Source organism: Archocentrus centrarchus, chromosome 3 (assembly GCF_007364275.1).
Source record: "Archocentrus centrarchus isolate MPI-CPG fArcCen1 chromosome 3, fArcCen1, whole genome shotgun sequence".
In the NCBI taxonomy this organism is placed as follows: Eukaryota; Metazoa; Chordata; class Actinopteri; order Cichliformes; family Cichlidae; genus Archocentrus; species Archocentrus centrarchus.
The window spans coordinates 17,302,822-17,319,524 of NC_044348.1; the positions used below are offsets into that span (position 1 = coordinate 17,302,822).

Sequence of the window (16,703 nt, forward strand, 5' to 3'; positions counted from 1 at the left end):
CAGATGGCATTAAAACAGAACATTAAACTGGTGTTTCAGCCGCAGTAAGTCGTTTCTCTTTAAAAACTCCAGGATGACAGACGTCTGCAGGTTTAAATGGGAATTGAGAAAATCCTTGGGAGAAACAGAACTCCATCTCAGAAACAGCACATTACGAGGCGCTGGCAGGAAACCATGGAGAGCTCTCTGCAGAGCTTTGTTGCTCGGGGCAAGTCTGTGCAAACTCGGATCGGAATAGAATTTAATTTTTTTTCTTAAGCCTCAGTCCGACTGCTTCTCTCATTTTCGTCATGGTAAACCAGTTCCCCCCCCCCCCCCCCCCCCTCTTCCACCACAAAATATCTCAAACTTTCAGACACTGGTTCCCCATCAACACAGCTCAGGACATTCACAAGCTTAATTTAGGTGTGAATTCCTTCAGTAATTCAGGAACAGTGAAACCAATAACTTATAAGCTGAGTTTACACTGATTCATTTACCTGAAAAACAGATTTATTTTTCCTCAGGTCTGATCGTGACAGTGGGCCTTATGTGAACTACGGACAGCAACTACAAGCCTCTATTCTCAAAGATGTAAAAGATCACGCAGACAGAGGTGGAACACAGCCCGGGGCATGAGCGCCGGAGCTTACAGCCAGCTTCATCTGTGCTGCAGCTGCACAGCCCGACACAAAAATCCGCTGGCCCTCAGGTCTCTGCGGTTGTTTTCACTAGACGTGTTTTTTATTAAGTCAGTATTTAGAAAAGTTTACTCCCTTGTCCATGTTTGTTTTAATTTCATCCAGGCACCACAGCTGAAGGGTGTGTGTGTGTGTGTGTGTGTGTGTGTGTGTGTGTGTGTGTGTGTGTGTGTGTGTGTGTGTGTGTGTGTGTGTGTGTGTGTGTATTGCAAGAGGGTAGAGAAGGTCCCAGATGACTTTCCTGAACAGGACGAGGGTAAAGTTTAATAAATCACCTGCTGCATTGTACTTTGAACCTCTTCAGTCGCTTGAGGAAAAAAAATGAAATGGGCTGTAAAGCAGCGTGGTTAGAAACAAAACTCGTGGCAGTGCATAGGTACAAATGCACAGGCATTTACACCACTGTCCTATTATAGAAAGCCAGCGTTCTCATAACTGTGTGGCACTCTGAATGCCTGGGAGCCAGTCTGAGAAATTTTCTTCTCATAAGGGCTCACAGATTCATCTGAATGATCTGAAGAAGCCTAAAGACATAACTAATAATAAAAAGAGTGAGTTCACAAAATGTGCTTTATTAGGTTCATTGCAACAATTTTACAAGGGCAGATCACCAAAATTCAACAGAGCATCTTTTCTATTATCAGTTTTCAGAAAGAGCATTTATTTCACAGAAAGAGATTAGGATGGAAATCATTAACAATGTCAACTGTTGATTATTCAAGGCTTCTGTGGAAAGACACGCTGTTGAACTCCTTATTGTACTGTTTTAATGCCGTGAACATTATAAACAAACTCCCACCTCCCCTGGTTTGTGATGATGATCCTGGCCTCATAAAACCAAAACTATCTGCACGGCAAAATGATCTTTAATAAACTTTCAGTCCCTCGGGTTTACATTACAAATACTTTCAGATTCAGAGGCCAGCGAGGTCCAGTAATGCAGACTCTGCAGAGTGTAAAGCTGGCACACTCAGTGTACCACATCAGGTGGTCTTGCAGCAGCTGTAGTCTTTACTGACAGATCACAGTTTCCCTCGTCTGCTTAGTCAGATCATTACCACAACAACCGTTGTTAGGCAAACAAACACCTGGAAGAAGAGTCTCAGAACAAGGGTGTCGTTTGTTTCAACAATACACACAAGGCCACTGACACTAACATTTTTTCTTATTAATTTTTTGCTTTAACTTTAAAAAAAAAAAAATGTGCACGCTGCCTTAAAAACATGAGTTAGTTGCTCTTAGCTTGATTTGTTACTTTAAAGTCTTTATGAGTTGGGACATCGTAAAGCTAGTTACAGGGAAGATGCAAGGAGCAGAGGTCGTCAAGGTGGATATGTTTAAAAACCTGGGGTCAACCATTCAAAGCAACGGATAGTGCAGGAGAGGTGAAGAAGAGAGTGCAGGGTGGAGTGGGTGGAGACCATTGTCGGGGGGGGGGGGGATCTGTGACAGAAGGACAGCAGCAAGAGTGAAAGAGTAGTGAGACCTGCTGTGATAAATGGTTTGGAGACAGTGGCACTGACAGAAAGACAGAGGCGGAGCTGGAGGTGGCAGAGCTGAAGATGCTCAGATTGTTCCTGGGAGTGACCAGGATGGACAAGATCAGAAATGAGTATGTCAGAGGGACAGCTCAGGTTGAACGGTTTGGAGACAAAGTTAAAGAGGTGAGACTGAGATGGTTTGGACATGTGCAGAGGAGGGATAGTGGATTTATTGGACAAAGGATGTTGAATTTGGAGCTGCCAAAAGATGAAGGTCACAGAGGAGCTTCATAGATGTAGTGAATAAGGACATGCAGAGGGTTGGTGTGATAGAGGCTGCTATGGATAGGGTGAGATGAAAACAGATGATCTGCTGTGGCAAACCCTGAAGGAGGCAGCCGAAAGAAGAAGAAGAAGTAGTAGTCAGTACAAATACAATGAATGAGCCTTCTCCCAGTGACAGTTAGATTAACTGCTGTATAAGCTAAGTCTGTGAGGATGGAGACTGAATTCAATACTAATATTACTGATAATACTATTAATACTAATAATAATACTAATATTATTCAATATTAACCTTTGTAACTGATGGAACTGCTTTTGTCATAATCAAAACATAATTTTTGTTCTGGTCACTCTAAAGTAGAAATAGGATGGTAACCTCCTCACGACTAGGAAATATCGGAGATTGCCCAGTGAAAGCATTAAAAATCTGGTTGTATTCTGGTTATATTCCTATTTAAAAGCAAGGTTGCCAAGCTCCTATATCTTTCTGCAGTCAAATTGCTGTCCTGCAGCAACTGTATCAGTGTCTGTAGAGGAATTTCTTAATTTTATGTGAGGCTCTAGCTGGATTCTGAACGTAAGAAGTTAATGGGAATTTCTGTGTATGCAGATCACAGTAGATTTGCAACAGACAGCAACAGATTTATGATTTTCACTGATTTATCACAGTTAATCACCATATTATTACCAAGAGACTGCATGTAATTGCAAACGCCATTCAATCGCAAACTCATAATAGGCAGATTTTGTCTTATTGCTTTGTCTTTTGTCTTTATTGCTGTCTTGACGCACCAAAGTCACTTTGGAGATGGTAACTGACTATGAAGGGTCCCCACTTCCGAAGTAACCATTTCAAAGGCAACGAGATCATGATTTAAGGCTGCATTTATTTTGGTTGTGCTGTGGTCTCCAACCACTGTTTTATCTAGTGTGATTATAACATAATGTGAAAATATTAAAAGGCACACGGCAATTTTCCATCATGTCTGTTCATTACTTATAAAACAAAAAGCAGAAACCATCTAAAAATGCATCATAGGAAGTCTGCTAGTTTTGTTTCTTATATATGTGTTTATTCACTCAACTACAGCGACTGTTTTAATTTCTCATGTTCAAAGAAAGCAAAAAGTAAAATTGCATTTATATAAACACCTTTCAAGATAAATATCGCAAAGTGCTTCACAATAAAAAGAATGATAAAACAAAATGAGAAGTTACCCAAAAGCAAGTTTAAAAAGATGAGTTTTTAGCTGAAAATGTGGAAAGATGTCAGTTTTAAGGTTTTAGAGTGATCTGAAACTTCTAAGTTCAATAATTTTTTTAAAGAGTCCACCTTTGCCAGCCAAAGAATTAAAATTAATAGCAAAGCTTTATGAGTGGAGCTTCTGAGGTCCATTTTGCAAAGCTTGCAACTTAAGTTATTTTAATTCATCATAAGAAACTCATGCAAAAACATAAAAGATGACTAAAAACCGCGACTTGCTGTCACCATTTGTGTTTAAAGCCCGTCATGGTGTTCCACATCATGCCAGTGTTCAAGGGCTTTTCAGGCACAACAAACTGCAAGCTACACTACCAACTACCACTTTAGCAGTTCTATAGACATCAAATGGCCAAATCAAGCTGTCCTCTTGGCCTGTACTGGGCATTAAAAGAGCCTGAATACCAGTCATGCCTCGTCCCTCGTTCTCTTTTCCCATGAGTCGACAAAAGGAGGCAGGAAGTCTCCAAGGGGCTAAACTCTGGCCAGTGTGGCCTGATTGCTGATAGTAGCCAAGATCTGACCAGTTCTCATGTTGGTGAGAAGAAAACAACAGTAGGCCACTGGACACATAAGGACTACAAATAAGACTAAGGCCAGTGAGCAGTGAACTTGGGATCTGTCAGCTAAAAAAAACAAACATTTAAAGAGGCTAGCAAAAAACTGCTTCAAACTCTGATTCTGATCTGAGGGCTGATGATCAAGACTTCTGTGTTTGTGAAAGATGAAAGAGAACACCACATAAAATAAACAGTGTAGGACTTAAATTATATTTATATAATATATAAATATTAAAACTGTCAAAACCATCACAATAAACATTAATTTTGTTTTACACATTTTTACAGCGAGAGAAAACTGGGCCTAGCTTTCTGTTTAACATGCTTCACAAAGTAGTTATAATTGGTTGCTATGGCGAGTTTGACTTTTTAAACTTTCCTCATCTGTCACTCGCCAACCACAGAATGATGAAGTTTGTCTTTAGCATGTATATATTTAGCATGTCACTGTAGCGGCCCTGCATTTCGCTGTAAGGAGGCTGTGTGCTTGACGTGGGAGGAAGTGCATGTGAGCCCCTTTAGACACTGTGGTTTACCCAGTCTTCCTCTGTCTCTGGCACAGCAATATGTGAGCAGTTCAAACCCCAAGCTTAAGGAGTTCCACTGACTCAGCAGGAACATCGGCTGGTTGAAACTCATTATAGCGCACCAATCACCATTAACCCTAATAGGAAAAGCCTTAATTGCTGCTACTGTATGAGTATTATTAGAGCAAGACTCAAATGAGAAGGCTGAGAGAAGTTTAAGTGAGACACACCCAAAAATCCGTCACTGGTTTCTCCAGAGTCACATCCATCCTTGTGCTGCATTAATCACACCGACACGGGGACATTTAGTCACTCCAAACCTCGGGTCAATGAAGCATACAACATCACAGGATGAAGGGTGGTCACTCATCATGAGGCCATGATTGATGTGTTTATCCTAGACTGTACCGAAGACTAGAGGCAGATTCAGAAGTAGCAAACTCCAAAAGCCTAAAACAACAGCTCTCACTTAATCCATTCGTACACGCTTGCCAGAGGATGTGGTGAAACCATTTTGGAACCTTCTAAGAATGTTTCTGCGCCCTCAGGTCGGTTTTCAGAGCAAAACACAAAGCACGTGCCAGATTCCACTCAGCAACAGCAGAAAGTGAAAACTGGAGATGATTGCCGCTGCGGATGAACACTCACCGCTGTAGAAACGGATCAAACAGCTGAGGTCTGAGTTGGCCGCCTCTTGCTGCACTCGTACGGGGTCTGCGTAGCCCATCGATGCCAAGTAGTCATACACCAACTGGAGCGGACGCTCAGAGGGATCCAGCCTCCTGCAGGATCAAAGGCAAGAAGAAGTGGTGTGACAATGACGGCAACAAAGTAGACAAGTTGTTAAAATACACCTAGCAGAATCTGAGCAACCAGAGTACAAAAATAAACGCTTTCCCCCAGCGAATGCTGTGATCTAATGGGTCGGTACCACAAACAGGATTTTGTTTCTAGTTTCAACACAAACTAGAAAAATCCCACAATATCATTGGTACACCATCTGAAGCAACATTTTCAGGCTGCACAAAAATTTAAAAAGAAGAAGAATTTCAAAGAAAAGCATCTGGGTCCATCTTTAGTATCTCTCATTAATAAAACACAGCCACTGGTTTTTCCCCCCCACACACCACAGTAAGTTTGTTGACATGAATATAAATGGAATTAAATATTTCACTCTAAAACCATGAATTTGAGTTAATATTTAATCTAAAACCATGTTTTTGAGTTAATTTGTCTCTCAGGCCTCTGTTAGTCACTGATACCTAACAGGGTGAAGGATCCTTTCACTGTTGAGCTGTGTGAAAAAAGCCCCAAAAGCACAATAGTGGCTGCAAATCAAACTTTCACTTTCAATCTAAAACGAAAGCTTAAAGTTAATTCATGATCGCTCACCCGATCACTTCTGAAAACTGTTTTTGAGAGACTTTAATGCAGGGCTGAGCAATCTGTCACTTCATAAAGAGCTAAATACTGATATTTTTCTGTCAACATGAAGACTTGCATTAAAAAAAAAAAAAAGTGATTATAGACTAACATTTAGAGTAAATGAGACCGAAAAAGTGCTTGAAATTCAAAAGATTCTCCACAATAACTGGAGCATAGTTGGGAAACAAATATCAGTACCCATGCCTGAGAAAATAACCTTTCCTCATTCAGCCTGTAATATTTGCAAAATCGTGTTGGTTGATTTTAGACAGCTGTGACATCAGCATCTCAAAGCAGGATTTAGGCAGCTTCCAGCAGGCAGCAAGATGATGAGTGACAGCCCCTACTGACCATTCACACTTCACACAGATATGCCTCATTTAGTCACAAATCTTCCAACTTTGGCCAGTGCAGCAAGAAGCTGAATCTCTGTCAAATGGCACCCAGTGGGTTCATCTGTCCTCGGCATGGAAAGCAAGCTATGCAGCAAACTATCATAATGGGTTCTTGATTTAGTGTGGGCATACCCACTAGTTCACAGAAATATCAGAGGTTTACTGGACATGCTAAAAAAACAAAACAAAACAAAACAAAACAATGGTATAGATACACAAGTGTTTTTACAAACTGAAAATGGCTGTGGAAAAAAAAAACTGTCTTGGTACAAGTACATCAAAGACTGAGGAAGTCAGTTTTATTTCATCTGTGTGTGCACTATTTTACATTATAAGTTGGTAGGACACACAATAACTCAGCAATCACTCATAACATTTTTTCCATTTTTAATACATTGGGAGTTCATATGTCTGCCTAAAAATAAAACTAAAATAATTTACCCCAGTTTCAGTTTTTAACTATGGACACCAACATCGAGAAGCAAAAAGGGGGCAGGGGAGGAATGAACCTAACAGTGCAAATGTATTAATTAGATGTTATTCTTGTGTCAGCTGGCATCTCCTCTGCAAATCAATACAAAGCAAAGACAACAATTCCACCCATCCATCCATTTTCTTCCACTTATCGAATTCAGGGTCGTGGAGGACAGGCTGGGGCCTCTCCCAGCTGTCACAGGGTGAAAGGCAGGGTACACCCTGGACAGGTCTCCAGATTTATCGCCGATTACAATCTCAATCTTTGTGGGCAGATAAAGATTTTTATGAAAACTGACTTTTTTATTTTGTTTTCATAAAAAGCTGTCAAAACTATCATCTTGAACTTTTTGACGTCATGACAAATGCAAGATCTCCATTCATTTCCTTGACCACTTATCCAATTAGGATCACAGGGCAGTCAGAGCCCATCCCAGTTAACTTTGGGGGAGAGGCGAGGTACACCCTGGACAGGTTGCAAGCTCATCATAGGCATTACAGAGACCGACAGCAATCAACATCATAAACCACAACCTTCTTGCTGTGTGGCAATAGTGATAACCACTCTACCAAAGTGCTATATTACCAAAAATCTCCTCCATCTGCCTTTTCCTGCTGCTAGGGTTTACAGCACAAAAATCAGTTCCTACCATTTCCCTTGTACAACAGGCTTTTCACTCAGACTTTACCCTTCACCTTATCAGTAGTGACATCGCAGGATAATAGCACTGCATCATTTATCTGGGTTGAGCCAGAGGTGAGCTACAAGAGTCACCTTATTTTACATTTCTGAGTGAGCTCACTGATAAAGGAGGTCCTTATTATGCAGCTGCTAATTTGCCGGAAATGAGCCAGTTTGTCTGGGATCCTCCTGTTGGAAATGTTCTGGAAACTCCGGGTATACCCAGAACATGTTGGAGGGATTACATATCCCATCTGTCCCCGAAGCTCTTATGGATGGGAGAGCCACTTGCTGGGAAAAAGAACACTAGAGCGCTTCACTCACCCCTGTTTGCGCTGTGACACTGACCGACATAAGTGGTTCAAAAGGGGATGAACAACAGGATGGATGTCCTCCATCAACTCTACTGCCTCAGTAAATTTATCTTTAAAAGGGAGTTTGTTCAACTGAAAATGCAAGCAGGAAAGAGCCCCAACCATGGCTTCCTGTAAGCAGCAACAAGAAGCTTTAAAAAGAAAATTAACAAGAAAAGCTTCCATTATTTCATCAGCGCAGGGCTCACAGCTGTCAACAGCCTCGTACGCTTCAGATAGTGATTTATAGAACAAATGCATCTATTATCTATCAAAGTAATAAAATCTTTTATACATGGAAGATTTATCTAAGGTTTCATAAAAAAGGATGAGAAAATATAGTACTAAAGGACCCTTTGAGGACAAACATAACTGGAGTTCATGGAGCTCATATATATTCAATAACCATATGCACATTTTAAATTTAATACATTTAATGCAACCTTGACTTGTCTTTTCTGTGTGCTGTCAGTTTGCAGAAATTTTTTTTTTTTTTTTAATTCTTTGCAGTTCTTGTAAGTTGCCAGTACCCTGTTCTTTGGAAGTCGAAGACTTTAATATTAAATTTAAATCCACTCGGTCATACTTGCTGGCAGACTGCATTACTGCTGGAGTATAAACTGAACCAACAGAGCCCATCCACAGGCTTACCAAAAGCCTTTCATTTATTACCACTCTGCATTACTGTGCCCTGCCTGCAGCTTTCAATCAGTGAAGATATAAAGACATTGTTTCATATGCTACTATTGGCTAGCAGCCTATGAGGTGATTACCAACCTCCAGTCATGTTTCAAGCATAATCTCTCCAGCACATCTGTGGCACAGTCTTCCAGCAGTTACTGCTTACTAACACAATCATTCATGATTCTCTACTCTAAATGCATCTGTTGGCATTTTGCTGGTTCCCCACATCTTTTAAGATTTTGCTCTGTCTTGCTCAGTTTAAAAAAAAACAAAAAAAACACAACAGACAAAAACGCTCAGACAGAATAAGTCATTCAGGCTTAAACTATATAGCTGAGCTCTTATTTTAGACTCCTTTATTATATCCTCACATACAGTGGAGGAAATAATTATTTGATCCCCTGCTAAATTTGTTCACTTACAAAGAAATGAACAGTTTCTGATTTTTTAAATGGTAGTTTCATTTTAATGGAGAGAAACAGAATATCAACTTAAAATCCAGAAAAAACACATTACATAAAAGTTATAAAGTGATTTACATGCCACTGAGTGAAATACACTATATTGCCAAAAGCATTCACTTGTCTGCCTTCACACGCATATCAACTTCAGTGACATCCCATTCTTAATCCGGTTTATTATGATGTTGGCCCAGCCTTTGCAGCTATAACAGCTTCAACTCTTCTGGGAACGCTTTCCACAAGGTTTAGGAGTGTTCATGGGAATTTTTGACCATTCTTCCAGAAGCGGATTTTTGAGGTCAGACACTGATGTCAGACGAGAAGGCCTGGCTCGCCGTCTCTGCTTTAATACATCCTAAAGCTGTTCTATCAGGTTGAGATCAGGACTCTGTGCAGGTCAGTCAAGTTCTTCCACACCAAACTCACTCATCCATGTCTTTGTGGACCTTGCTTTGTGCAACAGTGTGCAGTCATGTTGGAACAGGAAGCAGCCTAAATGTCTTGCTATGCTGAAGCATTAAGAGTTCCTTTCACTGGAACGAAGGGGCCGAGCCCAACTCCCGAGAAACAGCCCCACACCGTAATCCCCCCGCCACCAAATGTTACACTTGGCACAATGCAGTCAGACAAGTACCGTTCTGCTGGCAACCTCCAAACCCAGTCTCATTCATCCATTGCCAGACGGAGAAGTGTGATTCGTCACTCCACAGAACACGTCTCCACTGCTCTAGAGTCCAGTGGTGGCGTGCTTTACACCACTGCGTCCAGTGCTTTGCATTGCACTTGGTGATGTAAGGCTTGGATGCAACTGCTCGGCCATGGAAACCCATTCCATGAAGCTCTCTACACACTGTTCTTGAGCTAATCTGAATGCCACATGAAGTTTGGAGGTCTGTAGCGATTGACTAAAGGTTGCAGAAAGTTGGCAACCTCTGCGCATTATGTGCATCCACTGACCCCACTCTGTGGCTGAGTTGCTGTCATTCCCAGTCACTTCCACTTTGTTATAATAGCACTAACAGTTGACAGTGAAATATTTAGTAGCAAGGAAATTTCATGACTGGACTTGTTACACAGGTGGCATCCTATCACAGTACTACGCTGGAATTCACTGAGCTCCTGAGAGCGACCCATTCTTTGACAAGCGCTATGCATGCCTAAGTGCTTGGTTTTATACACCTGTGGCCATGGAAGGGAATGGAAAACCTGAATTCAATTATTTGAATGGGTGAGTGAATACATTTGGTAATATAGTGTAAGTATTTGATCCCCTACAATCCAGCCAGAATTCTGGCTCCCACATGTGGCACACAGATTACAATCAGTCAATTAATCAATTACAGATACTCCTGATTTAAAATCGTTATGTATATAGAGCACACCTGTCCACAGAATCAGTTTCTTCCATTCCAGCCTCTACTATCAAAGAACATGAGGGACAAGGTTGTAGACCTGCACAAGGCCGGAATGGGCTACCAGACCATCAGCACGAAATTGTTGGTTCGATTATCCAGAAATGGAAGAAATATAAAATGACCATCAGTCGCCCTCAGTCTGGAGCTCCATGCAAGATCTTGCCTCATGGGGGGAAGATGGGGGAGGTGGTGAATCAGCCCAAAACTACACAGGAGGAGCTTGTTAATGGTCTGAAGGCAGCTGGGACCACAGTCACCAAGAACACCACTGGTAACACACTACACCATAATGGATTGGTATCTTGCAGCGCCCTCAAGGTCCCACTGCTCAAAAAGGTACATGTACAAGCCAGTCTTCAGTTTGCCAGTGAACATCTAAATGATTCAGAGAAGGCTTTAGAGAAAGTGCTGTGGTCAGATGAAACCACAATCGAGCTCTTTAGTATGAACTCGACCTGCCATGTTTGAAGGAAGAGAAACGCAGAGTATAACCCAAAGAACACCATCCCCACAGTCAAGTACGGAGATGGAAACATTATGCTTTGGGACAGTTTTTCTGCTAAGGTACCAATGACAAGAAACTTCTTACTGCTGTGCTTGCCAACAAGGGTTTCTCCACCAAGTACTAAGTCATATAATGACATGCAAATCAATGTATAACTTTTCCGTAATGTGTTTTTTCTGGATTTTTGGTTGACACTACCAGAAAATTTTGAGACTATTCATTTCTTTGTAAGTGAACAAACTTACAAATTTCAGGAGGGCATCCAACTGAATTATTTCCTCAACTGTAGGTTTTCCAAGGAAGGCAGAGAAGGAATTGAGACGTTCCTGGACACGAATCAGTGAAGCAGTTTTTCCATCCTTTCACAGATCATCAAAGGCTCATTTTCTATTTCAATCTACACATGTCTTGCACAGAGATGAAAGGCATACAGACATGTTCCCTGAGGGTATCCTAGGTGAGGAGCTGTGGGAGTGCAAGATGATAGGGCAACTGGTGTGTTTATCTTCTTTGCATTACCTTGAGATGAGACTGTAGTATACATTTTAGCTTTGCTCCCATTGTGCATTCACTTGCATTATTCTTGTAAAAGTACAATCCAACACATCTTTTTATACATCGATTTGTCTTTTACTTTCTTAACATGATTGATTGATGTATCTAATCAATCATGTTAAGAAAGTATCTGTTGGATGCTCGATGCATGTGTTGGCCTCATCTAAGTAATTGATGTAGACTGAACCCTTGTTACTCTGTTGATCTAAAAGTGAACAGGTATATTTGGAGTATTCATACTGTGGCACTACCATGTCTACAAACCTCAATCAGTTTGTGGGTAGCCATCTTAATTTATATGTACCTTTAGGGAACAGCTGAATGCAAACTTGTCACGATGATTTGTCATGATGTAAATTTACCTGACTAGGTCTCCATGCAGTTGAACATAAAGTGCATGTCCGTTTCTCTGAGCACACAGCTCCTCCACCGTGGTACTGGTGGAGCAGAGTACCAACTGCAGGTCTGTCTGAGGGGTAGAAGAGGCCTGTGGGCCAGAGGCAGGTGGCTGAGGGTCTACTGTTCCCCCATACAGACACACACAGCCCCGCTGGGTGTCTCCCTTCAGCCAGTCCCGCTCTCGTGATCCAAACCTGGTCTTTCTCGTCACGCAGCTTCGACTGCCATTCCGCTTCATGTTGCGCTGCTAACACAGAAAAGAGTCTTTCTCACACACAGATTGCAATCAGATACATATCAGCATAACAGCCACAGGCTATCTGATGAACCTGAGGGTGGTTCAGAATGTACTACCCACTCTCCCTGATATGCTGTACATTTAATTCAGTCCAAAAACAATTTGTGCTGGTAGTTACCAATTGGATCATCTTCATAAAATGCTCACTCTTCCCTAAACTAGAAATCAACCATTAAAGGTTATTCATTCTCAGCGAGGGTGGACTCTGTGACAGCATAACAGGAACCACAACACAATTATTTTGCCGTTTGTTTCGCTAATCGCCTGAGATGATATTAGGCGGATGTGGAGCAGCCTAATGTTACCCTCAAACACACATCAATGAAGAATAATCTTCTCCTACACGATAAAAGATCAGTAGCACCAGTTCCTCGTGAGGCGGGAATTTGTCATGTGGGATGAACCCAAATCTAGTCAGAACATGAAAGATATTAAAGAACAAGTCTGGAGAGCATCCACTTTGGTGACGTACAGGTGTCGTTGCTACTGTTTTTAAACCATGTCATCTTAGCTTCCAGCAGCTTTGATGTTCAATACGCCCGACAGTGATGGGTGCTGATTGCTGCTCAGTTTTGGTTGGGTTGTTGAATAGCATTGGCCATAATTTCTCAGTATTTAGTATTGTTACTCATTAAGCAATTTACTGATTGAGTTCCTATTAAAATAATAATTTCATCTTGATTATACTGATGAACTGCTTGACAAATCCTCTTACTTAATGTTTGTTTATACAAAATATTTGTGACCCTTTTTATGCTCAGCAACAAAGTTACATCATATTTTAAGCCTCTTTTCTCAAGGTCAAGAATAAAATATCCACTTTGACTACTTAAATAGACCATACCTGAAGCAGCATTGTTCCAGGGGTTAGAGAGGTAAGGTTGTGATCAGGGAGCGGTTAGTTTAAATGCCACACATGCTGAAAAATCTAGGTGGCCACAGAGAAAGTTAGAGCCCCTGTCTTCCTTGTCAGCAGCTGTCAAGGTGTGTCTGAGTGAAGCTGTGGAATCACTCAGCGGTCACCCCACTGGACTACAGATGTACTGGGCACCTCCCTGGTATGGATGTGTGTCACTATGTGAATGTGAGGCAGGGCTGCACTGAATAAGCAATCCTGACTCAGAAGGAAGCACCTCTACACTATAAATAATCTATATCTGCCAACTCTGGATGAAGAAAAAAAAAAAGGGATATATCTGTGGAAAGCACGTTTACTCACACTGTTCTACGCTGATGTTGACAGGCAGGGGAAAACTAGTGCTTTTAATACTCTTGAAGCATCTTAGGGTAGAAATATCGAGGTGTGTGATGCTACAGGATTACCTATTTTATTGCATATACTGAAATTCCCCCTGTTTAAAAATATAATGCCTGAGTAACGCACTCAGTCGAAAATATAACCACAGCTGAGGTTCTCTGCATGTATGTGCGTGCCTCTGAGGTAGCTTGGGACTTGGGTGTCATTACTCATCATGTCTTGCCCTAAAAATCCAAAGAAAACTGTTCAGCAGTGGGCCTGGCTATAAAAGCTCCAACTGCCCACAGCGCGCGTGTGTGTGTGTTTGCGGTCTGTTGCTATTAACTGGCTTTGGTACATTCCTGACTATCTCAGATCAATTATCAATTAGACGTGATATCACAGCCTTTACATAATATTGCCAAGGAGGGATGCGCGCGTTTCAGTGGATGCACTTTGCCCTGTTCCAAACACCTACTGCAATATAAGCAACACCTTCACATGACAGTTGTCAAACACTTTGTCTTGCTTTAAAAAATCACGCACACTGCACCCTCTCGCTATGACCTGCCTTTAGCACTCGGATCCCCGTCGCAGCGTGAGCTCCCGGACCACTGCGGCTGCCGCGACCTGCAGTCTGATTCAGCCCCGCCTGGTGGACCACCGTGTCCGGCTGCCTGTCTATGCAAGCCCCGTTATCTCCGACATCACCTCCTCTCTTGATGCCCGTTTGGACGTTAGTCGCAGCGACCTCCGCATTATTATCCTCGTCCTCCATCGCCATGTGTGACCCCTTTTAACAGCGGCGAAAAACAAGCGATGTCTCGGAGCGCGACTTGTAAATTCCCACGGAGAGGTGAAAATTCATCCTGTGTCGGTGAAGCGACGCCATATCCCGACTCATCTGACTGCTGTCAGATAGGCCCCGGAGAGCTGATCAATATACATGAAATGGGCGGGCTCAGAGCGTTTGGTATTCAGCAGCCAATGAGCCTTTCTGAAGTGGGACGCTTCATAATAATAATGAGGCAAGTTTTGCCACTTGGTCATAAAAAGCACGAGAGGTGTTTACAGGGCGCGTCATTAGGCTGGCCTTAACCCTCTGCTGCGCCCGTTTTAATGCTACACGGTAAAAAAAAAAAAATTATTTTGGATCTTTTTTTTTTCTAAAAAAAAAAATGCCAACAAATCATTAAGTAAAAAAATATATATATATATTGTTTTATATGTTGGGTTTGAAAAAGCAGTCTTTCTCAGCTGTGAAACAGAGTTGGACATTACACTTTTCGCACATGACTTTGGGTGTGCCCGGCCTTTCCCTCCAGCTCTTCCGCGACCCTGAATTGGATAAGCGGAAGAAAATGGATGGTTGGATGGATGGATGGATGAATGGTCGGTCGGTCTTTTGGTGAACCTGTTACCCAGCAACCCTGCATCTTCCCCTCTTGGCAAAATAAGAGGTATTTATGTACAGTCATGTGAAAAAGAAAGTTTTTCCATGACACTCTGCAGTGCTATAAAAAACCAAATGCACCCCATGCTTCAATAGCTCAGCCACTTTTAGCAGACTTTGGGCCACTAAACACCTTGATTATTTTCCAGCCATACTGTTTTAGATTTGCTGCTGTGACTGGGATCACTGTCCTGTTGCATGAGCCAATTTCAGCCAAGGTTTAGTTGTCACACAGATGGCTTCACATTTGACTCTAGAATATTTTGGTATACAGAGGAGTTCATGGTCGACTCAGTGACTGCACGGTGCCCAGATCCTGTGGCCACAAAACAAGCCCAAATCATCACCTCTCCACCACCAAGCTTGATAGTTGGTATGAGGAGTTTGTGCTGATATGTGCTTGGTGGTTGCTCGATATTATTCCCAAACATCTCCACTTTGGTCTCATCTGTCCAAAGGATATTGTTCCAGAAAGCTTGTGGTTTCTTCAGATGCAACTTTGCAAGCCTAAGCCATGCTGCAATGTTCTTTATAGAGAGAAGAGGCTCTGTCTAGGCAACCCTTTCCAAACAAGCCATGCTTAATCAACACGTTTGATTTAGCTGTGTATAACTGAGTTTAATAACAGCCATAGAACCAATATTTGAAACATTTCTTTTTCCTGCATTCCACTTCTCCTCCTTACATTCATTATCTTTCTCACTGTCAGAAAAGGATTTCCATAACATCCTGACCCTGCTCCATAGAAGAATTTTGTGTTCATTTTTTTTTCTGTCAAAATGTGTTAAAAGCAGTAAAACGTTTAAAAAAAAAACACACGTATATTTGGAGCATATATTTTGTAGAGTTGTGATCAGAAGCTTGTCTAGGACTTTTTTTTTTCCCTTTAAAGACTGGCTACAGGGGTCCAACAACCAGCCAGAGGGAGCACAAAAATTCCCATAAACACACTCCTAAACCTTGTGGAAAGCCTTCCCAGAAGAGTTGAACCTGTTATAACTGCAAAGGGTGGGCCACCATCATATTAAACCCTATGGATTAAGAATGGGATGTCACTTTAGTTCATACATATGTAAAGGCAGATAAGTGAATACTTTTACAATATAGTTTATTTTACTCCTGGTCTTTATGTATCCTTGTATGCAAAAATGTGAAACCCCTTCTCTACATGCAGCCCCTCCGCTCTATATCATTAGGTCAGTTTATTTTCCCCCAGTCGTGGTTACACTCTTGTAATGTTTATAAATGCTGATTAGAACTATTAGAAGTGATAATAGAAAGCCTCCTTAGTATAAATTTTAATGACAAATCAGGGAAGTCCAGCATTTCTTTTTGGTAAATTAAACATATACACAGGACCTGAAAGTATGAAAGAAAACGACTATAATTCAAGTAGATTTTTATTTGACTTTTTATTCGCTTGATCATTTTCTCCAACCCAAAGACAAGAATACACAGCATAAATTGAAAATATCCCATTTAATAGTTTACAACTCTTCATCTTTAGTCATCCTTTTGTATTTTCAGTCTGACATTCACACTCACCTTGAAGCTAAGGAACTGGGATACAGTT

At 41.5% G+C, this 16,703-nt stretch overlaps 1 protein-coding gene across 1 annotated transcript in view; it reads right to left on the reverse strand.

Moving 5' to 3' along the window:
- phlpp2 (PH domain and leucine rich repeat protein phosphatase 2) overlaps positions 1–12,389 on the reverse strand; it is a 36,478-nt gene extending 24,089 nt beyond the window's left edge. The window contains exons 1-2 of the mRNA XM_030723571.1: positions 12,106–12,389; positions 5,443–5,576 (exon numbers count right to left, since the gene is read on the reverse strand). Coding sequence (XP_030579431.1) covers positions 5,443–5,576; positions 12,106–12,380 — 409 coding nt within the window. The 5' untranslated portion in view covers positions 12,381–12,389. The remainder of the gene's footprint in view (positions 1–5,442; positions 5,577–12,105) is intronic.
- Between the last annotated feature and the right edge of the window lie 4,314 nt (positions 12,390–16,703).